Source organism: Hyla sarda, chromosome 12 (assembly GCF_029499605.1).
Source record: "Hyla sarda isolate aHylSar1 chromosome 12, aHylSar1.hap1, whole genome shotgun sequence".
NCBI lineage: Eukaryota > Metazoa > Chordata > Amphibia > Anura > Hylidae > Hyla > Hyla sarda.
In genome coordinates, this window is record NC_079200.1 from 20,732,114 (window position 1) to 20,759,095 (window position 26,982).

Consider the following 26,982-nt stretch of genomic DNA (forward strand, 5'->3'; position numbering starts at 1 on the left):
GGTATTGTTCTCCTCTCATAAGTATAACATATATGCACTCAGCTGGTGTATAAGTAAGTCAGGCAGAGAAGTGTCAGGATGTGCACAGAGGAATGGCAGAGGCCTAAATTCATCAGACAGAGATCACAACAGACTAGGGGAGAGTGGCAGCAGGAGTCGCAGCGAAAGGCCTGAGCTCCCGGTATTAGCTAGCAGTCGTGTCTCGACCAGCAACCCATCTGCTGTCATCGATTGAATAACTCGGTCATCCACTTCATCACAAGTGACATCTGACAACCCCAGTCAACAGTCGGTGGGTTCCTCAGACACAACCCTCAGTTGGCAAGTCCCTGTCCTCCCATTGCCTCTGTCCTATGCTATTCCCTCCCACCACTTTTTAGTGAGAACGACCTAGAGGACAGTCAGCAGCTACTGCCCAGCCAAGAAGTGGAGGAGACATGCATGCTCACTTGCTTGCATAGTGACCGCCGAATTGTCACCATTCCGCAGCGGGATGACTTCTGGCTGTCCCCCTTATTGAACCCCCACTACCGGCACAAAATGGATGACTTTTTTTACACCCACTGAGAGGGAGGACAAACAGACCTACTACAGAGACATCCTATGTAGTCAGTCAAGCCTATCTGCACCATCGTCCATCCTCTCGCAGGTCACTCTGCGCTCACCTTCCCCGGCAATGGCTGCTGGAGAGGGGAGGGGTGGCAGAAGCAGTACCAGCTCCATCAGCAGCAGCCTAAGTCTACAGTCGCTGATGAGTAGCTTTCTTCATCTTTCTTCATAGTGAAGCAACTCATCAGTAGCAGGTAGAACTGGAGCAGGACCTGAACCAGCAGGTGGTGGCATACCTTGACATGACCCTGCCAACACCCCTTGAAGATACGCTGAAATTCTGGGCAGCCAAACAGACCTACTATAGAGACATCCTACGTAGTCAGTTGGCCGATGCCTATCTGCGCCATCATCCATCCTCTCGCAGGTCTGACTCGGGAGGCCCTCTGCACTCACCTTCCACTGCCATGGCTGCTGGGGAGTGGAGGGGTAGCAGGAGCAGTACCAGCTCCATCAGCAGCAGCCTAAGTCTACAGTCGCTGATGAGTAGCTTTCTTCATCTTTCTTCATAGTGAAGCAACTCATCAGAAGCAGGTAGACCTGGAGCAGGACCTGAACCAGCAGGTGGTGGCATACCTTGACATGACCATGCCAATACATTTTGAAGATTCGCTGGACTTCTGGGCAGCCAAACTTGATTTGTTGCCGCAACTAGCAGAGTTTGCCCTGGAAAAGCTGTCCTGCCCGGCCAGTAGTGTGCCCAGAGAGCGGGTGTTTAGTGCGGCGGGGGCCATAGTAACCCCAAGGAGAACTCTTCTGTCCATGAAAAATTTGGAGAGACTGACCTTTGTGAAGATGAATCAGGCTTAGATCAGCAAGGATTTCCACCCACCAATGCCTGATGCATCAGAGTAGATTGACCATGGTGCCACACCAAAACTTCACAAATATGGATAGTTCAAAACATATTTAAAGTGCTGCTCCCCAGTTACAGAAATTTCTCCGCATCAGACCACGAGGAAGTATTGAGGATATGCATTAGCTAAAACTTAACTTTTCTTAGGATAAAATATATGGACCCCAATTTGTTTTATATCTAAGAAAAAGAAAGATGTGCAAAAAACACCATGTGCCACCTACACCACCAAGTATTGAAGTGAAGCAAAGACCTCTAAAAGGTGGAAGGGAACAACGTTTGGTCCATTGTAACCGGTGGGGGTAAAAACTTTCCCTGTAATGCCCTACTCTTGCACTATTAATTCCCTTCTTGGCAAGTGTTACCCTAATAAGGGTGGCCCCACACAGGAACCTTTCCCTATTTCCACCTACAAACACTGCCATTTCACAGGGTTTTTAGGTGGAAATAGGGAGAGTTTCCTGTGTGGGGCCACCCTTTTTAGGGCAAGTAACACTTGCCAAGAAGGGAATTATTACAATGAGAGTAGGGCCTAACAGGAGAAGTTTTTACCCCCACCTGTCTTTCGAGGAAAGTGTTACTCGGCTTAAAAAGGTTAACAAAAAAAAAGCAAAAAGACATGGAGTCACTTGTAGACATATATATAGAAATTGTTTATTTTATTGTAAACCAGTCTAAACTTAGACCTAAAAAACACATACACATATACAATATATATTACAGCACCAAAAAATATTAGGGCAAACACCATTACATGTATGTCACATTATGAAGTAGGTACTGACTACATAAAGTGAATACAGAGACATATTTGAAAACATAAGTTATAGTAAAAAAAAGTGGCTATGTATTGCACAATTACCCAAGGGTGATAAGATTGAAAACATGCATAACAGAAACCACCAAGTGATAGAGAATACCCACAAGTGTATATGGATGCCCTGACTGCAACGTCCGTTTCGGCTATGGCGCCTTCTTCCGGGAGAAGGCAACATAGCCAAAATGGACGTTGGAGTGAGGGCATCCCGATACACTTGTGGGTATACTCTATCACTTGGTGGTTTCTGTTATGCATGTTTACAATCTTGTTATCACACTTGGGTAATTGTGCAATACAAATATGTCTCTGTATGCACTTTATGTAGTCAGTACCTACCTCATAATGTAATATACATGTAATGGTGTTTGCCCTAACATTTTAGGGCGAGTAACACTTGCCAACAAAGGAATTAATAATGCGAGAGTAGGGCCTTACAAGGGAAGTTTTTACTCCCCCCGGTTACAATGGACCATACTTTGTTCCCTTCCACCTTTTAGAGGTCTTTGCATCACATCAATACTTGGTGGTGCAGGTGGCACATGGTGTTTTTTGCACACCTTTCCTTTTGTTAAATAATAAAAAAAAAATTGGGTCCATATATTTTATCCTAAGAATATTATTAAAAGCTAAGTTTAACGTAATGCATATCCTCAATACTTACTTGTGCTGTGCACACTAACAATTTTACAAAAAAAAACTTTTCTTCTGCCTACCTGCCTCTACTATTCTAATCCTGCAACCCGCCTGATGCCCCACATCTGATGCCAAGTTCTCCTTTTTTCACCCACCTTCGTCACCGGGTACTGGTATTGTCAGCCACTGCCCCACTCTGTCACCGGATCACTTTCAGGACTCCTGATGCTGTTGATGCCACCTCCAGGCTGTCTCATTCTGCCAACATATGTTCTCTTCATGCTGATGCCAGCTCCAGGCTGTCTCATACTGCCACCAAATGTTCTCCTCATGCTGATGCCACCTCCAGTCTTTCTCATTCTGCCACCATATGTTCTCATCATTCTGATGCTAGCTCCAGGCAGTCTCATACTGTCACCATATGTTCACCTCATGTTGATGCCACCTTCAGGCTGTGTCATTCTGCCACCATATGGTCTCTTCATACCGATGCCACCTCCAGGCTCTGTCATTGTGCTGCTCTGCAACAGTGATTCTAATAGCGATGCCTGTAATCTACATGTCATACTGAATAACAGTATTATTTCACTAACTCAGCACACTCCCTATGCGTGTTTCAGCAAGGCAAAGTGTTCTACACCCCTATTGAGGCTCTCTGTAGCCCAGAAATAGCCATTCTCCTCATACTGATGCCAGCTCCAGGCTGTCTCATTCTGCCACCATATGTTCTCCTCATGCTGTTGCCAGCTCCAGGCTGTCTCATTCTGCCACCATATGTTCTCATCATAATGATGCCACCTCCAGGCTGTCTCATTCTGCCACCATATGTTCTCATCATAATGATGCCACCTCCAGGCTTTCTCATTCTGCCACCATATGTTCTCCTCATGATGATGCCACCACCAGGCTGTCTCATACTGTCACCATATGTTCTCCTCATGTTGATGCCACCTTCAGGCTGTCTCATTCTGCCACCATATGTTCACCTCATGCTGCCGCCACCTCTACGCTGTGTCCTTCTGCCACCATATGGTCTCCTCATACTGATGCCACCTCCAGACTCTGTCATTATGCCGCTATGCATCAGTGATTTTAATAGCAATGCATGTAATCTGCATGTCATACTGAAGAACAGTATTATTTCACTAACACAGCCCACTCCCTATGCATGTTACGGCAAGGCAAAGTGTTCTACACCCCTATTGAGGCTATCTGAATTGTGAAAAATGTTGGGTTACACCCATTTTTTATGAACCACACCCCTCTGTAGAGTTTTCTCAAACTCTCCGAGTGCTTTGTGAGAATGTAGACTATTTTTGTCCAAACATGTAGCAAAAAGTGTCGCACAGACGTGTGCCTAAATTTAGTCAACAAAATCTGATAAAAACTGTCGGGTTTGGCTTAGTAAATGAGGCCTACTGCTTCATGTGCCTGGGAAGGGCCGTGTTGCTCAGGTGATTTAATATTCATTGTGATTTTGTCTGTTAATTTATAAGGTTTTTCACAACATAAGGACGATAGCATGCACTCACTGCTGGGACTGTGTCTAGGCACCGAAGGTCCGGGAACACGGGATAACATACCGGGATGTGCTGAAGCGCTCAGAGGCTACACCGGTCGTTTCATGCAACTATGTGCGCTTCTTATATGGAGGCCGGAAGAAGCGTGCATAGTCTCGGGAAACGACTATGGGAATTTGGGAATACCATTTGAGCATGAAACACGTGAAAAGACTATGTGTTAGTTATTTATCCTATATTTAGATTGTGTGCACCCCACAGATGTCACAGTTTGCTGCTTGATCCTCGACTGTCACGGCATATACCTCTCTATTTTTGGCTCTGGAACACTTGTATCTAGTTAGGTGGGCTCTTCCCTGTACTCCTATGCTACAGTACATTATAATGTTTTGCACTGTTTCTTACTTATTATTATTAAGTGATGTCTATAAATCATAAGCTTATGGTGTGGAATGTGAGGTGAATGGGGGAGAGAAACAAGAGAGTAGCCATTTTTGATTGTATTCAGAAATATCTTCCTGCTACTATCTTTCTGGTAGAAATACATACAACTAAAGAAACGTAGTAAATTACGTAGACAGTGGACACAATTGGAAATGTATTCTTTTTGTTTTAGTCTACTCATCGGGTGTTTCTATTTTTATTCATAAAAGCATTTCAATCAAAATTAAGTCAAAAGGAAAATATGTTTTTCTCCACGCAGTAGTTAGGGGTATTGAAGTTCTGTTGGTTTTCTTCTATATTCGTCCCCCATTTTCCTTACAACCACTTAGTATTTTGTTGTGGTTTTTGCAGGGGAAAGAACATCAGTCTTTGTTCCTATGTGGAGATTTCAATTGTACATCCCAGTTTGGATTCTCACTGGTTAAATCTGATCGATGGGAAGGAGACGATTAAGGACCAACTCAAAGAATTTTGGGAGATAGCTTTGCCTCGGGGGTTGTGGGATACCCCAAAGACATTTTTGAAAGGGTTGTTATATAGAGAAATAAGAAAAGGGAATTTTTTCAGAAGGAAAAATAATTAAAGGGGAGTGGGGGGAGTGGTTGAGGGGGAGACAAGATTTTCACAAAATCCCACAGCAGAAAACTTCTAAGAAATTAAAAATTTGCACGTTTCAGAAGTTCAACTGGTTGCCGTGTAAGGACAAGACGGCTCATTCTAAGACGGCAAACAGTGTATGGCACGGGCTCCTGACTCGAGCCCACAAAATACCAAGCATCTGATTCCTGTAGCTGAGGGCCACCGTTAATACCTGAAATGCAGTGATCGCCACTGTCAAAGCTGACAATGGAGTCTAAAGGGACCTTCAAACAGCGCGATCGTGGGTGGAGCAATCCACTTCTGTGGTAGCCTGAGCTGGCTTACCTCTCCTCCTACGCTGGTCCCGGTTTTGTGATTGATAGAGCCTGGCTGGACCAGGCTTTATCAGTCGAGCTCAGAGCACACAGATCCTTTCTCGGAGAATCGGGTGAGTGGTGTATGGATTTATAGAAAATCTCCTATTTTAGAAAAATGTGGGAGCCTCCCGCTGGTCTCAAACAAAACCCTACCTAGAGTAGCCATTATTTAATAGCCATTAAAGGGGTTCTCCGCTGCCCTGCCTTCCGGAGCTCCGCTCGCAGCATCCGGAAGTTTATTACTCCGAACTCTGGGTGCGGGCTTCCATTTTCGAGGCCGCCCCCTTGTGACATCATGCCCACCCCCTCAACTAAAGTCTATGGGAAGGGGGCGCGACCGCTGTCACACCCCCTTCCCATAAACTTTCGTTGAGGGGGGCAGGCGTGGCGTCACGAGGGGGCGGGCGTGATGTCACAAGGGGCGGCCTCGAACGCGGAAGCCCGCACACAGCGTTCGGAGTAATACACTTCCGGACGCTGCGAGCGGAGCTCCGGACGGCAGGGCATCGGAGAACCCTTTAAAGCCTACAGCTGGGTCTCGTGTTAGGAACAGTTTCCTTGGAGACTAGCGGGAGACTCCGACACAAAACATGTTTTAACATTAACCAGGATCGGGGGAAACTGTACCTCTGAAAAGGTAGATTTGCTATTGTTCTATGGGATGCTATATAGCAAAAAAAAAAAAAAAAAACTGGCATAGAAAAAATTGAGCATACCAGAAAAAAACTAAACTTTCTTCCTGCGGAAGTGCCATGTTCTATCTACAGGGCCATCTACTGGTTATCTAACCAAAGGATAGGTAATAAGTGTCTGATTGCGGAGAATCAAACTAATGTGACCCCCACGCAATCTCCTGCACGAGCTATGTGCTCATGCATCTCCAGCTCTCCTACAGAGATGTATGGAGAGTCGGAGTGCCGTACCCTATCCTTTATACAGGGAATAAGAGGAAAAATGCTAAACTACCCCTTTAAGTGCTGTATCGTGATGTTTATTATTTTTGGACCTTGTGATGCCCCTGCACTTACTGAGAACAGAAACCACCGTCCAGTTGAGGATCCGACATTTAGGGCGGATATTCAGGTAGGCAGGGAAAGTGGCTGTGCGTGAGCTCAGGGTTGCACTTATCACTGTCCAACATGACAGTATTATTCCTGGTTTTCTTTGAAATCTGTTGGTCACAGCAACAAATTCTACAAAGTTTTTCTAGTGTCTCTCTTTTTAGCTTAATCAGATATGTCATTGTGGACCTGGAATAATCACCAATGAAGATCAGTAAATATCTGTTCCTGCTGGATGTGGATTTTTATTGGCCCATACACATGGCTGGCAACTTGGTACAGTCCGGTCCCATATGTATGGTAGCCCGGGTCATGTGCTGGTCAGGTGACCTCGCCAGAGCTCGTCAGCATGAGACGTTAGACGCAAAGAAAGTCTCCTCAGAACTGAATGGACCTGCTGCATATCGGCATGAGCTGAAAAATTGTTTTTTCTTGGAAACTTTTCCGCCCGGAATATGTATATATTGTCTGCAGAATGCCGAATTTCTCCCTTCCCACCCCGGAGTCCCCTTGCACTGCCCCCCCCCTCCCCCCTTGCTGTGGCCTTGCCCATGGTCAGGGTGGGAGGGCGGCGGGGATGGAATTAGGGGAGACACCCCCTGGTGTGGGGGGACCTCCACAAAGTTATGGTATGTTGATATATGAAGTGACTGCAGATGGACCCTTCATTACTAATTGTGGCCCAGAGTAATTTGGGCTATTATTATGTAGGGACATGCTGCTGCACCCATGGAGGGTATAACCCCAGGACCGTAGACTGTAGACTGCAGGAAACAGACGCCACTTGCTTTGCTCAGCCACCTAGGAGATAAGAGGTTCAAGGTTCTAAAGTGAGTGACAGTACATTCCAACAGGTTCAAGGCAAACAGGAGGAATATGAAGGGGGATATGAGAATATAAATGGATGTGATTTCTCATACAGGCAAATGCGGTGGTGATATTGATTTGGTTGAAAACGTTACTACAGGCGACTCAAAGCAGTATGTCACGTATGGGCAGGAAAGGAGTGCACGCTGTTATCGCCCACTCCCCTGTCCCTGCCTACTTACGCACCTGCCCTAGATGACAGGTCCGTAACCACAGTGACAGTCCCTCCCTAGACAAGTGAGGGATGTAAAATGTCAAAATGGTAAAATACAATCATTGAGACGCAGGTCAGGGACCAGTAGGGAACAGACAGACTAACAAAACTAATACACTCATACAATGAGACAATGTCCACGGTCCGCGTCAAAAGCCAGGAGATGTAAAAGTACAAAATCGCTAATAGAGAGTAGTCGAGAAGAAAACCAAAAGTCAAAGATGCCAGGTTAACAAGAATAAATAGGGATAAATCGCTAACTACTGGAGTTTGGACTCTTTCACAGGCTCTGAATGAGAGTAAACTGCCAGGTTAAATAGGCAACCCCACAGGTGGTCTCATCAACAGGTCAGCTGACCAGCCAGACAGCTAAGCGTAACACGGCAACAACACAAAACAAAAGCTCTCAGTGCAATTTAACCCTTCGGTTCCATACAAGTATACCAGTCGTGGATTCCTCCAGCCTTTCTGAATCCTAGGCGTGGTAAGAGAATTCCTAAGGTACAGATATCCTCACTAGTGTTGAGCGGCATAGGCCATATTCGAATTCGCGAATATTCGCGAATATATGGACGAATATTCGTCATATATTCACGAATATTCGCATATTCGTTATATTCCCGTTTTATTTTCGCATATGCGAACATTCGCGCATGCGAAAACTATCATATGTGCATATTAGCATATACAAAATTAACATACGCGAAAATTCGCATATGTGAAAATTCGCATGTGCTAATTTTCGCATATGCTAATTTTCGCATATGCGAATTTTCGCGTGCCAGTCTCACACAGTAGTATTAGAGCCTTCTTTACACCACACAAGCTGGAAGCAGAGAGGGGTGATCACTGTGATGTGTACTGTGAAAAAAAAAAAAAAAAAAAAAAACGAATATTCGTAATTACGAATATATAGCGCTATATTCGCGAAATTCGCGAATTCGCGAATATGCGATATTCGCGAATAATATTCGAATTGCGAATATTCGTGAGCAACACTAATCCTCACATGCTTATAAAGATGGGTGAATAAAAAGACATTGTCATGAGTCGCGCCGCAGCCGGTCATGCACAGCCCGTCTCCCTGTACAGCTTCAGGGACGGACAACGCCACGGCCAGCATGTCTGGCTGTGGTCGCATTCAGTTAGCCGGCAGGTACTTACCTCACCACACTCCTCGCTCCTCTGCTTTCTCTGACTGCCAGCATGCACATATCTGTTTCCTAGGGCACGCTCCCACTAGCTCTCTGAAATTTAAAGGGCCAGCGCATTGGTAATTGGTCCTTGCCGGGCACTGACCCTATAAAATGTCTGTACTTCCTCTTGACCCCTGCCGGATCTTGAGAAACCAGACCTTGCAGTGTGCTGTCTATACCGTGTACCAGTGCAGTTTTTCTACATTTCCTGACCACGTACCTTGCTGCCAGCCCTGACCTTCCTGCCAGTGCCTGTCTCTGAAATTCCTTATTAATTGTATCACACCTCACCTCCCCCGCCACTGTGGGTTAGTTGTACCAGGGGTAGTGACCTCGGAGTTCACCTGCCGCAGCAAGTCCTTCCCGCTTTGTGGCGAGCTCTGGTGAAAACCAGCAGCTCCCTAGACTCTGTTCCTTCGTGCGGCTTTCTCCAGTGGTACAGTGGTCCACTTCTTCAACCATTACAGACCTAGAATGCATACAAACTTGAATAAGATATCTGAAATTTACAGGACATTACAGGACAAGGTCCTATAAGTGTGATCTAAGTAAATTATAATGGCCCCCAAAGTCCAGACATTCAGGGTCCCCAAGAAATTACAGGAGGCATGGGAAAAATTGAGAAAAAGATGCGGACCTCGCTAGCCTGGGTCAAGACCAGAAGTAATAATAAAGCCTCACCCAATACAAAGGAAGGAGACAATAGTGGATCCCGCTTCTCGGTATTACAGGATCTAAATGATAATGAGGAGGAGGAGCCAATGCTGCAATTTTTTTTTACAATGGACGCTATTCTTAGAGAAGTCAGGGCCTGTAATTACTCACTGGGAGAGCTTAGTTTACAAATAAGCTGTCTATCTTCAGAGGTGATGATTATTAGAGATGAAATTAACAAAATACGAGAAAGAACAAAGGACATGGAGAAATCATTGCTGAAGGTGGAAAAGGAGGTTGGATATTTCAAACAAGAACAACAGAATTTGAGGAGGGAGGTTGAAGAGTTACAAGTTAAAGTAACCGATATGGAAGACCGATCCCGTAGGAATAATATAAGAATTGTTGGGCTACCTGAAAATACGGGCTCTTCTAATTTAAGGACATTCTGTGAAAATTGTTTTCAGGAAATAGCGGGTCCTCGACAGCTGTTTTCCTTTTTCAGTTTAGAATGAGCACACAGGGTGCTAGCAAAAAAAAAAAAAACTCTCCTGGCGCTACTCCTAGGTCTGTGTTGACTAAAGTAATTTCCTAATTCGACTGAGATAACATACTTCACAAAGCAAGGGAAGTGGGCTGTATTGAATATCAAGGCAGTAAGGTCTTTTTTTTTATCCAGACTTTTAAAAAGTTACTAGACTTAAACGGGCATCTTTTAAAGCTGTGAAACAACGTCTGAGGCTGAAATAGCCTTTTATTTATTATTCCCAGCGAGATTACGAGTAATTTACAAAGGAAATGTGTATTTTTTTTTTTTTAAGATTATGTTGAAGAGCAGCAGTGGCTCGAGCAAGAAGGCTTATAAGTAATTCTGTTGTAAAAAAAAAAAGGGTCACATGGGACGATAAGGGGCGGGGGGGGGGGGGGGGGGGGTTGGAGGTTGGGAGAGCGAGTTTGTGCATGACAAAGTTAGAGGTCGGTATGCCAATGCAGACCATACAGAGTGGGAGGGTGGGAACTGCCATCGGTAGTGTTTTCTTTTTCGTAGGTCAATATGTCCGTTAAGATTATGACGAGGGGGAGGAAGTGACGGCGGCATGAGCTAGGGCCGCGCGCTCCGGGGCTCCGCCCCCGGCCCCTGAGCCCCGGGACGTGGAGGCGAAATGGATGCCGAGATGCCGATGGAGGAATGCCCGCTATGACTGCACGCCTACCTGGACAGCTCGCGAGAGCTGGGAGAGCTGTTCCCTGAGATGGGCTGTAGGAGGAGGGAGGAGAGAGGTGGAGGCGACTGCTGACTCACACGACGCTCTCCGTGGGAAGCGATGGTGGGCTGCTGCCCGATTGGAGACGGGGGCGGCATGGCTGATGCGTACCCTCCCCCCATGTGGTATGGGAGGAAGCGACGGAGAGAAGGTGAGAGAGAGGGAGGTGTGGACTGTGCAGCCAATACAGACGAGGAGTGCCGGGCCTGTTCCGGAAGCCCATATATGGTAGCCCTGGCCTCACAGTACGGTGTGGCGCCGCTGGCGTGGAGAGGCGTACAAGTGGGGTTCTGCTGCTCCTTGCTGGGACCCCTCTAGGCTGGGCCAGATCCTCTCTTTTAAGGCCTGGTGCCACATTGACAACTGGTTTGGCCGCCGTGACCTTCTAAGCCAGGAGTAAGGTGGGTCATTCTCTCCCTTCTGGGGTGGCAGGACATTTAAGTTGGTAGCCTCCCTGGATAGAGGAGCCTAATGTTGGGAGAGACTGTTATGAAATTTACTTATGGATCTCCCCTAATAGGTTAAATCAGCCATTAACAACTCTGCAATATTATGAACAGCAGCAGCTCCCAGTATTGGTCCCATGTGGAATAGACAACATTGGATGCCAGATACCTTGCCTGGTGACTCCTTCCAGTGACTTGGTGAGTTAAAGTCGTGGCAATGTATATGATCAAGTCCTCTCTTTCCTCCCTTTGGTGTTTGGTAGTTGTCGTGCAGCCATTGAGTTCTGATAATGCCTGTAGGAGGCAGATATGCACCTTTTTAACTGATCCCTCCTGTGGGGATTTTGTGGTCAAGCATGTGAAGGGAGCCATAATACTTCCAACTATAGTGGTAGCGGTGCCTCAATCTTGTCCTACCTAGGTCAAGCCCTAATGGACAACATGGGTTGTGGGGAATGGAATCTACTGCGGGGAGTATGATTGGAGTCCTCCCTCTTTCTTCTAGGCATTTTTTCTAGCCATGAAGACTGGGTAATGCCCACAATGAAATCTATATGGACTTTAAGGATTGATGGGTAACATAACTATGGCCATGCAGATACATCTACGGCCTATCTTACTGCTAAACTGATGTCTCCAGAAGATTTATCCCTTCCTCTCTTTCTCCCATATATAGGAGATGTCTGGATCTATGGACTAAATCGAATAATTGGGCTTCAGCAGACCCCCTCCTCTATGAAAGCGGACCGGGGGGGGTGGGGCGAAGGAAAGGAGAGAGGTTTTTTTTTTTTTCTCTGACCTAGGTTAATATGTCTTCTTTTAAGTTGTTAGTTTGGAATGTGCGAGGTATGTCTGATAAAATAAAAAAGTGTGCAATCTTTGATTATATTCGGAGGTGCCTTCCTGCGATCATTTGTCTAGTCGAGACCCATAGGTCAAGAGATGAGAAGATATTACAAAGGAGGTGGGCTAAAGAAGAATACCACTCCAGACTTTCTTCGTATTCCGCGGGAGTATCAGTATATATTCATAGGAAGGTACCATTCAAAACAAAAAATGCAAGGGTGAATAAGTATGGTCGATATAAATTCCTTTATGGAATGTGGGAAAACAGGGCTATTATCCTGGCATTTGTTTATATTCCCCCACCTTTTAGAATGGATGTTTTGAGGGACCTTGCGAGTTATAGTGAAAGTAAAACACATGCGGCATTATGGATAGTTGGAGATATGAATAACGTAAAAGATTATGACGAGGAATGGGGGAGGTGAGTAAAAGAATTGCAGTCTTTGAATTTGTGCAGAAATATTAATATTTTGCAGAGTGGCAAGAAAATGGTCACAATTGGAATTCCCCTCTACCTTTTCAAGCTATTCTGCGGGGATGTCTATTTATATTCATAAAAATATTCCAGTAACAATTAAAGGGAAAAAATAGACAAAAGGGCACAATATGTGTTTTTACATATGAATATTGACACACTTGAATTTATCTTAGCGGGATTTTACGGGGGTTATGGGGGTTCAAAGGGGAACTCCCCTCTTTCCAAACTGGTTAGAGAGATGGGATGGAATGATCCCTGGAGACTTATTAATCTGGAAAAAAAAAATTTTTCCTTTTTTTCAACTACACATAATATGGCCTAGCGAATAGACTTATTATTATGTAATGATTGCAGTTTAAAATTTGTTAGTTCGATTAAATATGGGTTAAAATCAGTCTCTGACCACACTCCCTTGACCTTTGTCCTTAAAGTAGGGAAAGCAATAAGTAGTCAGCAGAGGATATTCAGGTTAAATCTTTATTGGTTAAATTGGTTAAATAATAAAGATGAAATAAGAAAATTGCTAACTGAATTCTGGGAAATTAAAGGGGATTCCAGGAATTTTTTTTATTTGACTATGCTACAGGGGCTGTAAAGTTAGTGTAGTTCATAATATAGTGTCTGTACCTGTGTGTGACGGTTTTCTCACAATTCTTCTGTGATTTTCATCCCAATATTTATTTTTAACAGCATACAAAATGACTGTTGTCTCAGATTTTTCCCAGCTTGCAATGTGGTCGAGACCTGACATCACTAGTCAGCTGATGACAGAGAGCCTGTCTGCTTCAATGGGTGGAGGGATCAATCTGCAACTAATGCAACAGCTGTAGGCACCCTGATTGAAGACCACAGGTCTGCAGCTCATTTATGTTTCAATGGGTGGGGTAGCTGATATGTGGGAAGGAGGAAAATGGTATCATGGGATTTGTAGGCAAACAAGAAAACTGAAAACAGGAAATACCAGTTCACAGAAAGCTAGCCACAGTGTTATAGTAATCTCACAGCATAGCCATTTAGCCCAAGACAAGCGCAGATCCTTCCTAAGCATGTCCATTACTGTCTGCCAGGCACGTACTAAAATCACCTTATGGTGGAGAACCCCTTTAATAGAGAAACATCTAACATATAAAATCGCATGGGACACATTAAAACAGTATTCAGAGGTATATTGTTTAGCTCAATCCAGGAAGTGGTTAAGTCGGAAGAACATTTTTCAGATAACCAGATTTTGGACAACTATAACAATCTAAAAAAAAGCACAAAGGAAATTAGCTGAGTGTATGGTTAATAAATCACAAAAATATTTTTTCTTGGTCAAATAAAAAATGGGAGGGAAAAAAATGTTTTGTTGTGATTTATTAACCATCCACTCAGCTAATTTCTTTTGTGCATTTTTTCGATTTTTATAGTTGTCTAAATTCTGGTTATCTGCAGTGGCGTTGCGACCCGGGTGCGGGGGGTGCGGCCCGCACCGGGTGACACCAACCTAATGGGGTGACACCAAGACGCTCCGTAGCCCCCCCCCCCCAGCTACACAGACACCCCCCCCCCCATCTGTGCCCGACCGGCCTCCCATCCGTCAGCAAGCCCCCCCTCCCCCGCGTTGTGTGTGCGGTGCGCCCGTCCGTCAGCAACCCCCCTCTTTCTCCTGGCACTGTGCGCCCGTCCATCATCACACCCCCCCTCACCTTCACCAGCATTGTGCCCGGCCTCCGCTCCCAGCCGGCCTGACGTCACACCTCATGGCCGCGCAGGAGGACGTCAGTTACGTCACTCGCACGGCGCCCGGTGAAAAGGAGCGCTGCGCTGGATGGGTGAGTGTGTGTGTCTGTCTCTATCTATGTTTGTGTATGTGACTGTGTGTGTGTATGAGACTCTGTGACTCTGTGTGTGTGTGTGTGACTGTGTGTGTGTCTGTGAGTGTGTGTCTCTCTGACTGTGTGTGTTTGTGTGTGTGTCTCTCTCTCTGTGTTGCATGTGGTTTTTTTTTTGTGTGTGTGTGTGGGGGGGGGGGGGGGTTGTGGTGGTATAACCAGCAATCTATTGTGGGGAGACTTTGACCCATTGTGGGGAACCTGCAAGGGAACCTGCGGCCTAATGTGGGGAAACTACTACCAAATGTGCGGAGTCTATGCTACCTAATGTGGGGAAACTACTACCAAGTGTGGGGAGTCTATGCTACCTTATGTGGGGAGTCTATGCTACCTTATGTGGGGAGTCTATGCTACCTTATGTGGGGAGTCTATGCTACCTAATGTGGGGAATCTGTGCTACCTAATGTGGGGAATCTGTGCTACCTAATGTGGGGAAATTGCTACCTAATGTGGGGTAACTGGTACCTACCTAATGTGGGGGAACTGGTACCAAATGTGGGGAATCTATGCTGCCTAATGTGGGGAATAGATGCTACCTAATGTGGGGAAACTGCGACCTACCTAATGTGGGGGAACTGCTGCCTACCTAATGCTCCCCCCCCTGGCAGTAGCACCCTCATCATCCACCAGCAACACCCCCCCCCCCCCCCCCCCCAGCAGCACCTCCATCAGCAGATCCTGATGGTGGATGATGGCGGTGCTCCTGCCAGGAGGATGATCCTGCCGGGAGGATGATGGGGATGATACTGCCAGGGGGGATGGCTAGTAGCACCCTCATCATCCTCCAGCAACACCCCCCGAGTAGTAGCACCCCCATCATCCACTAGCAACACCACCAATACCCCCCTCCCGTCATAATAGCATCAGCTAACGGATGTTGAGGGGTGTTACTGCGGTTGTGGTATTATATTCAGAGGGTGCACTGTATGGCAACGTTATATTCAGAGGGCGCAGTTTCTGGTAGTATTATATTCAGAGGGCGCAGTGGGTGGTAGTATTATATTCAGAGGGCGCAGTTTGTGGTAGTATTATATTCAGAGGGCGCAGTTTGTGGTAGTACAAAAGAAAGAGTCTCCTAGGACTGTATCCACCTTTTCCAGCCCACGGGAGCACCTGAAAGCTGAACTAATTTATGCAGGAAAAGTTATCAACTGTCGAGCAGAGAAGTTTGTGATGAGTTGAATTTACTGTAGTTTGCTCATCTCTAAGTATTATATTCAGAGGGCGCAGTGGGTGGTAGTATTATATTTAGAGGGTACAGTATGTGGCGGTATTATATTCAGGGGTACAGTATGTGGCAGATTTATATTCACGGGTACAGTATGTGGCAGATTTATATTCAGGGGTACAGTATGTGGCAGATTTATATTCAGGGGTACAGTATGTGGCAGATTTATATTCAGAGGGTACAGTATGTGGCAGATTTATATTCAGAGGGTACAGTATGTGGCAGATTTATATTCAGAGGGTACAGTATGTGGCAGATTTATATTCAGAGGGCGCAGTTTGTGGTAGTATTATATTCAGAGGGTACAGTATGTGGTAGTATTATATTCAGTGGGTACAGTGTGTGGCGGTATTATATTCAGGGGTACAGTATGTGGCAGATTTATATTCAGAGGGTACAGTATGTGTTGGTATTATATTCAGAATGTACAGTGTGTGGTAGTATTATATTCAGTGGGTATGGTGTATGGAAGGTTTATAATCAAAGAGTATAGTGCATAGTAGTATTATATTTAGAGGATACAGTGTCTGGCAGGTTTATAATAATTGTTTTCATATAGAGGATGAGAATGCGCTGACATAGTGAGGAGACGTCTGGGCGTCACATTCTGCAGAGAGAAGTTTTAGCTGGAACAAGTCCTGGCGGTATGTACCATCTGAATTAGATAAGGGAAGACTATAGAGAAGACGTCACCTGTAGTCACTGATATCATTGTACATTCTCCTCACTATAGAGAAGACGTCACCTGTAGTCACTGATATCATTGTGTATTCTCCTCACTATAGAGAAGACGTCACCTGTAGTCGCTGATGTCATTGTGTATACTCCTCACTATAGAGAAGACGTCCCCTGTAGTCAGATATCATTGTGTATTCTCCTCACTATAGAGAAGACGTCACCTGTAGTCACTGATATCATTCTGTATCCTCCTCACTATAGAGAAGACGTCACCTGTAGTCACTGATATCATTGTGTATTCTCCTCACTATAGAGAAGACGTCACCTGTAGTCGCTGATGTCATTGTGTATACTCCTCACTATAGAGAAGACGTCCCCTGTAGTCAGATATCATTGTGTATTCTCCTCACTATAGAGAAGACGTCACCTGTAGTCACTGATATCATTCTGTATCCTCCTCACTATAGAGAAGACGTCACCTATAGTCACTGATATCATTGTACATTCTCCTCTCTATGTCCTATCAGAGCTGTAGTCACTTGTCAGTTCTACAGTTAGGTCAGTGAAACTACAACTCCCAGCATAACCTCACCACTGCTCAAAGGGGTACTCTACTGGAAAACATTTTTTTAATCAGCTGGTGCTACAAAGTTAAACAGATTTGTTAATTACTTCTATTTAAAAATCTTAATCCTTCCAGTACTTATTAGCTGCTGTATAAGCGATTCACAGGAAGTTATTTTCCTTTTTAATTTATTTTCTGTCTGACCACAGTGCTCTGTGCTGACACCTCTGTCCATGTAAAGAACTGTCCATAGTAGGAGCAAATCCCCATAGCAAACCTATCCTGCTCTGGACAGTTCCTGACATGGACAGAGGTGTCAGCAAATAGCACTGTGGTCAGACTGGAAAGAACTACACAACTTCCTGTGGAGCATACACCAGCTTAAAAGTACTGTAAGTATTAAGATTTTAAATAGAAGTAATTTAAAAATCTGTTTAACTTTCTGGCACCAGTTGATATAAAAGTAAATGTTTTCCAGTGGAGTACACCTTTAAGTAATTCTGGGAGCTGTATATTTCAATGGTGAAAACTTCTTTAACACTTTCCCATTCTGTGGCAACTGGTATATCTGATTATTATACTGGAATTTCTCACAATGCGCTAAAACAGTGGTGTCTGTCACAACAGGCTAAAAACTTACTGAGGGAGGGGGGGGGGGTAGGTAGGTATGGGGGTGACACCATTTTCTACCGCACCGGGTGACACCAACCCTAGCAACGCCACTGGTTATCTGAATAAATTTCTTCCGACTTAACCACTTCCTTCCGAACCCTGGAAAGCTGGCGGCAAATTTGATTAAAGCTCATCGGGAAAAATGTGAGATTTTAGCAATAAGAACAAAAGAAAAAGAGGTAGTCACTGATTTAGATCAAATCCAGGAAGTGCTAGCTCAATATTTTTCGACTCTCTACAGGTCTGAGGGAGTTCCAGAAGAAAAGGAGATTGAGGAATATCTAAATGACTGTGCCCTCCCAGGGATTAGCCAGAATACATACTCTCTCCTAGATAAAGAAATCATGGTAGAGGAATTATGGCAGGCAGTCAGGGACACCTACCCACATATCTGGCTACCTAGTTACCTACCTACCTACCTACTTGCTCTTTTAATGTGCAGGACACCAAGGAGGGCATTATTACAGTTTGTGGGCTTATAGATGGGAAGATTGTGTAGTGGAGGGGAGGGCACTGGGACAATGCAGAGTCTAACATGTTTGTCCTGCAGATGTTAAGAGATCAACATGGCGGTCTGATCTGGACGGAGAAGAAAAGGAAAGAGGATGACGCCAATCAGAAAAGACACGCGATTGTGAGTCCCTAAAGGTATCACTAATCATTTGGTATACAGATACTGTGTACAGCTGATATCTACCACCATATGGTCCTGTATATAATCACATATTGTATACAGACCTCTGTACAGATGGTATCTACTGCTATATGGGCACTGTATATAATCACTTACAGTATATAGTATACAGATCCTGTATAGTATACTGGTATGTGTATAGTGGTTTTATTTAGGACAGTATGGTGGTATTATCCAGTTATTGTGTGGTGGTATATATTTCTTCCTTGTATACCGGTATTATTATAATGGAAATTATTTTACCTATGTTAAAGTGTTTCTTACATATATATAACTTTTAGCTTATTTTGTGTGTAGAATTTTGGTGGAATAGGGGCGTGGCAGAAGTGTGACCAGTGGCGGAGACTCGCAGGGGGCCCTTGCCTTTTTTTGGTCCGGGGGCCCTGAGTATTGTCAGTTTGCCTCTGCTCTGGGCTTTCTGCTCCCCATAAACAGCCCTTCCTTTTTATTTGAACTGCACAGCATCCATTCTCTCTACTGTACTGTTGCCCCCTAGTGATGAGTTGATAGAACTGCTTCTATGATCAAGCCTCTTCAGTGTCTTTTTTTTTTTTTTTTTTTTTTGCTATCCTATACTGCCATCCTGTGGCTATCAGAGTAACTCCACACAGTATTTTTCAGGGAATGCACCACAACTGCTCTGGACTATCATAAGCAATGTAAACCTATTATTCTGCACTAGTATCCTCTCTGCTAACATTGCATAGAAAGTGTCATTACCTAGTGGGCCAGTATAAATAGTATGTGCCAGGAACATATGCCGTGTGATCCGCCTGCTTTTTCCGTCACTTCCTGAATTCTACCACCCCTCCTCATATCTCTGCCTATTTGTGACATACTGATATCCAGTTGTACTAACAGCTCTATATACGTCTTAGCCTGTACTGCTTATGTATCGTAAGCATCTCTTTTAAAGCATGGTCAAGTTTTTGAAAACTTGACTACTTAAATGGGCACCGTCAGATATAAAAGTTTTTATATGTTGTACATCTTGGCAAAGCAATATTTTTTCTAATATACTTCTTTAAAAACATTTAATTTTATTAAAGAAAACTGCCTTTGAAAATCCCACCACTAGGGGTCCCCATACCTCCTGGGACACTGATGAGTCCCACAGCAGCATGAGTGTGTCCAAGGGTCATGGACATGAGATGGCTGATTGACAAGGCTGCAAGAGGAACACAGCCTGCAGCAACACTGCTGTAACACAGAGTTTTACGAAACACATGCCTCCAGCTGTTGCAAAACAGAGACATAAAAATTATATATGTACCTGATCAGGAATCAGGATGGAGTACTGAATTACATATAACAGTTTTTTTTGTGTGTGTGTGGGGTCTGACAGGTACGCTTTAACCTCTTGGGGACGCAAGGCGTATGCATATGCCCTGCATCCCCGATCCTTAAGGACTCAGGGCGTACCTGTACTCCCTGGTCCAGTATAATGGGATTAAACCATTCTCACCGGCTGAAAACGGCTTAAACCCTATGGGTCCTGGTTGCTACTGGCAGCCAGTACCCACGTCTAATGCCGGGCATGGCCGATCGGGCCGATGCCCGGCATTAACCCTTTAGACGCCGCAATCAAAGTTTCGCCGCAGGTTATATTATAAAATAAGTGATGTCATTACAAAGTACAATTTATGACGCAAAAAGCAAGCCCATTACATGGGTCTGTAGGTGCAAAATTGATAGTGTTATGATTTTTCGGAGGGAAAGAGGAAAAAACTAAAATGCAAAAGGAGTCCTTACAGACATCATAAGAGGGCGGGGCTATGACGTCACGAGCTCCCGGCGCCAGTTGCAGCGTTCGGAACAGTTTGTTCCAAACGCTGAGAAGCGGAGCACCCCTTTAAATCCTATTAGATTAGAGAATGAAACATGTTCCGAATAAAAAAAAAAGTTCAGAAGTAAAAACTAGATACATTTAATGTCCCGGTATTACTCACATGTACTGCTGCTTGTAGTTCTTACTGATATCTGGACATCGTATTTTCTGCAGAAGAATTCTGATCACATTTAGGAATATGATGAAGTTCAGCTAAAAGATAAAAGAACACACAAAATAATATATTATTATACAAATGTTCCCCCCCCCCCCCCTTTCCTACAGGACATTGGGGGAGATTTATCAAAACCTGTCCAGAGGAAAAGTTGCTGAGTTGCCCATAGCAACCAATCAGATCGCTTCTTTCATTTTTCACAGGCCTTTTCGAAAATGAAAGTAGTGATCTGATTGGTTGCTATGGGCAACTGGGCAACTTTTCCTCTGGACAGGTTTCAGGTATCTCCCCATGTATGAAGCCTTTCCCTTACTATGTACATACACATTCTATAAAATCTATGACCACTGACTGTAAAATATAATGTGATACTAGAAATAAGCCATTATCACCCTAATATATTATCTATATGTCTACATTTCATTATTTATTTATTTTTCTTGAATTGAAGTAGCTAGCTTTTCCTCTTTGGAATTCAGCAGTAATTGAAAGAGTTGTCCAGGATTAGAAAAACATGACCGCTTTCTTTCTGAAACAGTGCCCCACTTGTGCACAGGCTGTGTGTGATATTGCAGGCTCACTCATTTTAAAGGGGTACTCCGCCCCTAGACATTTTATCCCCTATCCAAAGCGGCGGGACCCCCCGCGATCTCCCTGCTGCACCCAGCATTCGTTTAGAGCGTCGGGTGGTGCGCTGGAGGCTCGTGACCATGACGCCCCCTCAATGCTAGTCTATGGGAGGGGTCATGCCCCCTCCAATAGACTTGCATTGAGGGGCGTGGCCGTGACATCATGAGCGGGGTGTGACCGTGACGTCACGAGCCTCCACCCCACATCGCTAGTCATCCGGCACAGAGCAGCGGGACCCCCGCGATCATACATCTTACCCAAAGGATAGGGGATAAGATGTCTAGGGGCGGAGTACCCCTTTAAATGGGTTATCCTAACATCTTAGGTCATCCCTTATTCACAGCATAGTGGATACCTAGGTGATCAGTGAAGGCCAAACCATTGGGTACCCCACCAATTGCTAGAATGGAGGTAAAAAAATGTCCTCCAAATGATGGCAATTTGCATGTGTGGTCGGCTTGTGTCAGCAGGTAGCAAGACCAAGGAGGGTAAGTATACAGGCTGCAAACTATTGGATTAATCTAATTAAAAAAAATTGCATTTTTTTATTGTATGTGTCCCCTCCCTAAATCAACTAGACAAATATTTTATATATATATATTCTACATATAGGGTGACTCCTGGTAAGTCAACATGCTTTTCGGTTTAAATAAAAAATGTGCAGCTTCAGTGTACTTTCTTATTATTTGATTTAAAAAAATGTCATCCTCTACAGACGCGTTTTGGACAGCATGCAACACAGGACTCCAAGGGGAGGTCTGAAATTCTACCCAGCTCACTGGAGCCTATATTGATTCTATTATGAATTTAAACACGGATGCAGCATGAAGGACACGCAAACTGCTCAAAACGCGTCATGGCAGATCTTGTTAAATGATATGATAAACTGAAATTTTACACTGGAGCTGCAAAGATTTTATTGTTGTGTGTATCACAAAGATCCATGGATAGCATTGCGAAAACAGAGAGGCATGTCTTTTCATGATATGTTAGTGAAAAACTTTCACATGTATCTACTGTCTTGAGTTGACATGATATCTGTATGAAGTCTGCACTCTGGAGATGTTAAGACCAAGTCATCTAGACAACACAATTTGGCATTGTCATCCTTAGGCTACATTCACATTATGGAATTTAAAGGGGAACTTGGGTACTTAAAGGGTACCTCTCATCAAAAAAACTTTTGATATATTATAGATTAATGTATGCAGAATAACTTTACAATTGCATGTTATTAAAAAATATGCTTCTTTCTATTTAATTTTCCACTTTGAAGAAATGACCACTAGGGGTCTCCCTACCAGTCCTGGCAGCAAGCATTTCAGACTCATGCTGGAGTCCTAAACACTACGAGCTGCCAGTCTGCTTTGTTCACAAAGGAGAACACTCAGAGCTGCCAGCCTGCTTTGTTCACAGTCTGTTTGGCTGTGAACAAAGCAGGCTGGCAGCTCTGAGTGTTTAGGACTCCAGCATGAGTCAGAAATGCTTGCTGACATGACTGATCGGGAAAAATACAATAGAAAGAAGCATATTTTTCATTAACATGCTATTGGAAAGTTATTCAACATTCATTAATCTAAAATATATCAAAAGTTTACTTGATGAGAGGTACCCTTTAACAACTAATCCATAAACCACAGTATAGAGGATGAGTGTCTGATCGCGGGGGTCCGACCAGTGGGACGTCCCACAATCTCCTGCACGGTGCTCCGGCTCTCCTCATGCATTGAGCGGCCACCGTGCCGTGCACATAGTTGTGTCGACCACTGTACAAAGCGGTGTCGACAAGCCCATACCATGCATTTCTATGAGAGATCCTTAGATACATGAGTCTGCTTTTCCAGCTCTTACATAGAGATGCATGGAAGGGTCGTGTTGGCTGCCGCTTCATGTGGTGGTCAACACAGCTCCATGGACGTGTTACGCCGAGCGCTCCGGGTCCTTGCTCCTCCCCGGAGCGCTTGCGGCGTTCCTCTCTCTGCAGCGCCCCGGTCAGACCCGCTGACCGGGAGCGCTGCACTGACATTGCCGGCGGGGATGCGATTCGCATAGCGAGACGCGCCCGCTCGCGAATCGCATCCCAAGTCACTTACCTGTCCCGGCCCCCGGCTGTCATGTCCTGGCGCGCGCGGCTCCGCTCCTTAGGGCGCGCGCGCCAGCTCTCTAAAATTTAAAGGGCCAGTGCACCAATGATTGGTGCCTGGCCCAATTAGCCTAATTAGCTTCCACCTGCTCCCTGGCTATAATACCTCACTTCCCCTGCACTCCCTTGCCGGATCTTGTTGCCTTGTGCCAGTGAAAGCGTTTAGTGTTGTCCAAAGCCTGTGTTTCCAGATCTCCTGCTATCCATATTGACTACGAACCTTGCCGCCTGCCCCGACCTTCTGCTACGTCTGACCTTGTCTCTGCCTAGTCCTTCTGTCCCACGCCTTCTCAGCAGTCAGCGAGGTTGCCAGTGGATAAGACCTGGTTGCTACTGCCGCAGCAAGACCATCCCGCTTTGCGGCGGGCTCTGGTGAATACCAGTAGCATCTTAGAACCGGTCCACCGGCACGGTCCACGCCAATCCCTCGCTGACACAGAGGATCCACAACCAGCTAGCCGAATCGTGACAGTAGATCCAGCCATGGATCCCGCTGAGGTGCCGCTGCCAAGTCTTGCTGACCTACCCACGGTGGTCGCCCAGCAATCGCAGCAAATTGCCCAACAAGGACAGCAGCTGTCGCAGCTGACCGCCACGTTACAGCAACTTCTGCCACTGCTACAGCAGCAACCATCTCCTCCGCCAGCTCCTGCACCTCCTCCGCAGCGAGTTGCCGCTCCTAGCCTCCACTTGTCCTTGCCGGACAAATTTGATGGGGACTCGAGACTCTGCCGTGGCTTCTTGTCTCAATGTTCCCTGCATATGGAGATGTTGTCGAACCAATTTCCTTCAGAATGGTCTAAGGTGGCGTTCGTAGTGAGTCTTCTATCTGAAAAGGCCTTGTCTTGGGCCACACCGCTCTGGGACCGCAATGATCCTGCCACAGTCCAGTCCTTCTTCGCTGAAGTCCGTAGTGTCTTCGAGGAACCAGCCCGAGCTTCTTCTGCCGAGACTGCCCTGCTGAACCTGGTCCAAGGTAATTCTTTAGTAGGCGAGTAAGCCATCCAATTTCGTGCTCTCGCTTCCGAATTATCTTGGAATAACGAGGCTCTCTGCGCGACCTTTAAAAAAGGCCTATCCAGTAACATCAAGGATGTGCTGGCCGCACGAGAGATTCCTGCCAACCTGCAAGAACTTATCCATTTGGCCACCCGCATTGACATGCGTTTTTCTGAGAGACACCAGGAGCTCCGCCAGGAAAAAGACCTAGATCTCTGGGCACCTCTCCCACAGTATCCTTTGCAATCTACGCCTGTGCCTCCCGCCGAGGAGGCCATGCAAGTGGATCAGTCTCGCCTGACCCAGGAAGAGTGGACTCGCCGTAGGGAAGAAAATCTCTTTGTCTGTACTGTGCCAATACCGAACATTTCTTAGTGGATTGCCCTATTCGTACTCCACGTCTAGGAAACGCACGCACGCACCCAGCTCACGTGGGTGTGGCGTCTCTTGGTACGAAGTCTGCTTCTCCACGTCTCACGGTGCCCGTGCGGATTTCTCCTTCTGCCAACTCCTCCCTCTCAGCCATGGCCTGCTTGGACTCTGGTGCCTCTGGAAATTTTATTCTGGACTCTTTGGTGAATAAGTTCTGCATCCCGGTGACCCGTCTCGTCAAGCCGCTCTACATTTCCTCGGTCAACGGAGTTAAATTGGATTGCACCGTGCGTTACCGCACAAAACCCCTCTTAATGTGCATTGGACCCCATCACGAAAAGATTGAATTGTTCGTCCTTCCCAATTGCACCTCTGAAGTCCTCCTCGGTCTTCCATGGCTCCAGCATCATTCTCCCACCCTTGACTGGACCACCGGGGAGATCAAGAATTGGGGTTCTGCTTGCCGCAAGAGATGCCTCACGTCTCCTCCCAGACCCGTCAGGCAAGCCTCAGTGCCTCCTCCTACACCTGGTCTCCCCAAGGCCTATCAGGACTGTGCCGTGCCTCCTCATGGCCCCCGTCCTGGTGACACCCTGCCCCGTGCCAAGCTTCACCCTCTGCCCTCCCTCCCCATTCCCACTCCTGCTGTACTGCCTGCCTTTGAGGAAACCCTACAATCACTCCCAGTGTCCTCGTCCCATGTGAAGCAGTTGCCGGACAAAAAAAGGGGGAGACCTAAGGGGGGGGTACTGTTACGCCGAGCGCTCCGGGTCCCTGCTCCTCCCCGGAGCGCTCGCGGCGTTCCTCTCTCTGCAACGCCCTGGTCAGACCCGCTGACCGGGAGCGCTGCACTGACATTGCTGGCGGGTATGCGATTCGCATCTGGCCCAATTAGCCTAATTAGCTTCCACCTGCTCCCTGGCTAGAATACCTCACTTCCCCTGCACTCCCTGGCCGGATCTTGTTGCCTTGTGCCAGTGAAAGCGTTTAGTGTTGTCCAAAGCCTGTGTTTCCAGATCTCCTGCTATCCATATTGACTACGAACCTTGCCGCCTGCCCCGACCTTCTGCTACGTCTGACCTTGCCTCTGCCTAGTCCTTCTGTCCCACGCCTTCTCAGCAGTCAGCGAGGTTGAGCCGTTGCCAGTGGATACGACCTGGTTGCTACCGCCGCAGCAAGACCATCCCGCTTTGCGGCGGGCTCTGGTGAATACCAGTAGCATCTTAGAACCGGTCCACCGACACGGTCCACGCCAATCCCTCGCTGACACAGAGGATCCACAACCAGCTAGCCGAATCGTGACAGGACGGAGCGGTGGCCGCTCCTTTCATGGGGAGAGCCAGTGCTCTATTTCAGCAGAATCAGTTTGGAAATGCATCTATGGAGACTACACATTTCCGAGCAGTCCCAGCGCCGACTGATTTAGTCGGCACCTGCTGTGCATGGAACATCCACCTGGAATTACTCCAAGCAGGCATTCTGAAGTGTGAACACAGCCTTACACTCTGGATTTTTTTTCTGCTCTCACCATATTATTTAAAGGGGTATTCCGGCTTTATACATCAAAAGGATAGGGGATAAGGTGTATGATCGTAGTGACGTCACACCACGCTCCCTCTATTCATGTCTATGGGAGGGAGCGTAACAGCCGCCACGCCCCCTCCCATAGACATGAATGGAAGTTATTCAACATTCATTAATCTAAAATATATCAAAAGTTTACTTGATGAGAGGTACCCTTTAACAACTAATCCATAAACCACAGCATAGAGGATGAGTGTCTGATCGCGGGGGTCCGACCAGTGGGACGTCCCACAATCTCCTGCACGGTGCTCCGGCTCTCCTCATGCATTGAGCGGCCACCGTGCCGTGCACATAGTTGTGTCGACCACTGTACAAAGCGGTGTCGACAAGCCCATACCATGCATTTCTATGAGAGATCCTTAGATACATGAGTCTGCTTTTCCAGCTCTTACATAGAGATGCATGGAAGGGTCGTGTTGGCTGCCGCTTCGTGTGGTGGTCAACACAGCTCCATGGACGTGTTACGCCGAGCGCTCCGGGTCCTTGCTCCTCCCCGGAGCGCTTGCGGCGTTCCTCTCTCTGCAGCGCCCCGGTCAGACCCGCTGACCGGGAGCGCTGCACTGACATTGCCGGGGGGGATGCGATTCGCATAGCGAGACGCGCCCGCTCGCGAATCGCATCCCAAGTCACTTACCTGTCCCGGCCCCCGGCTGTCATGTCCTGGCGCGCGCGGCT

General features: G+C 46.2%; 1 protein-coding gene across 4 annotated transcripts in view; it reads right to left on the reverse strand.

The window, feature by feature from the left end:
* The window catches only part of LOC130297035 (vasoactive intestinal polypeptide receptor 1-like), a 173,035-nt gene that overhangs the window by 17,268 nt on the left and 128,785 nt on the right, over positions 1-26,982 (reverse strand). For all 4 annotated transcript variants that reach the window (XM_056549209.1, XM_056549210.1, XM_056549206.1 and 1 more), the window contains exon 10: positions 20,526-20,617. In XM_056549209.1, coding sequence (XP_056405184.1) covers positions 20,526-20,617 — 92 coding nt within the window. The remainder of the gene's footprint in view (positions 1-20,525; positions 20,618-26,982) is intronic.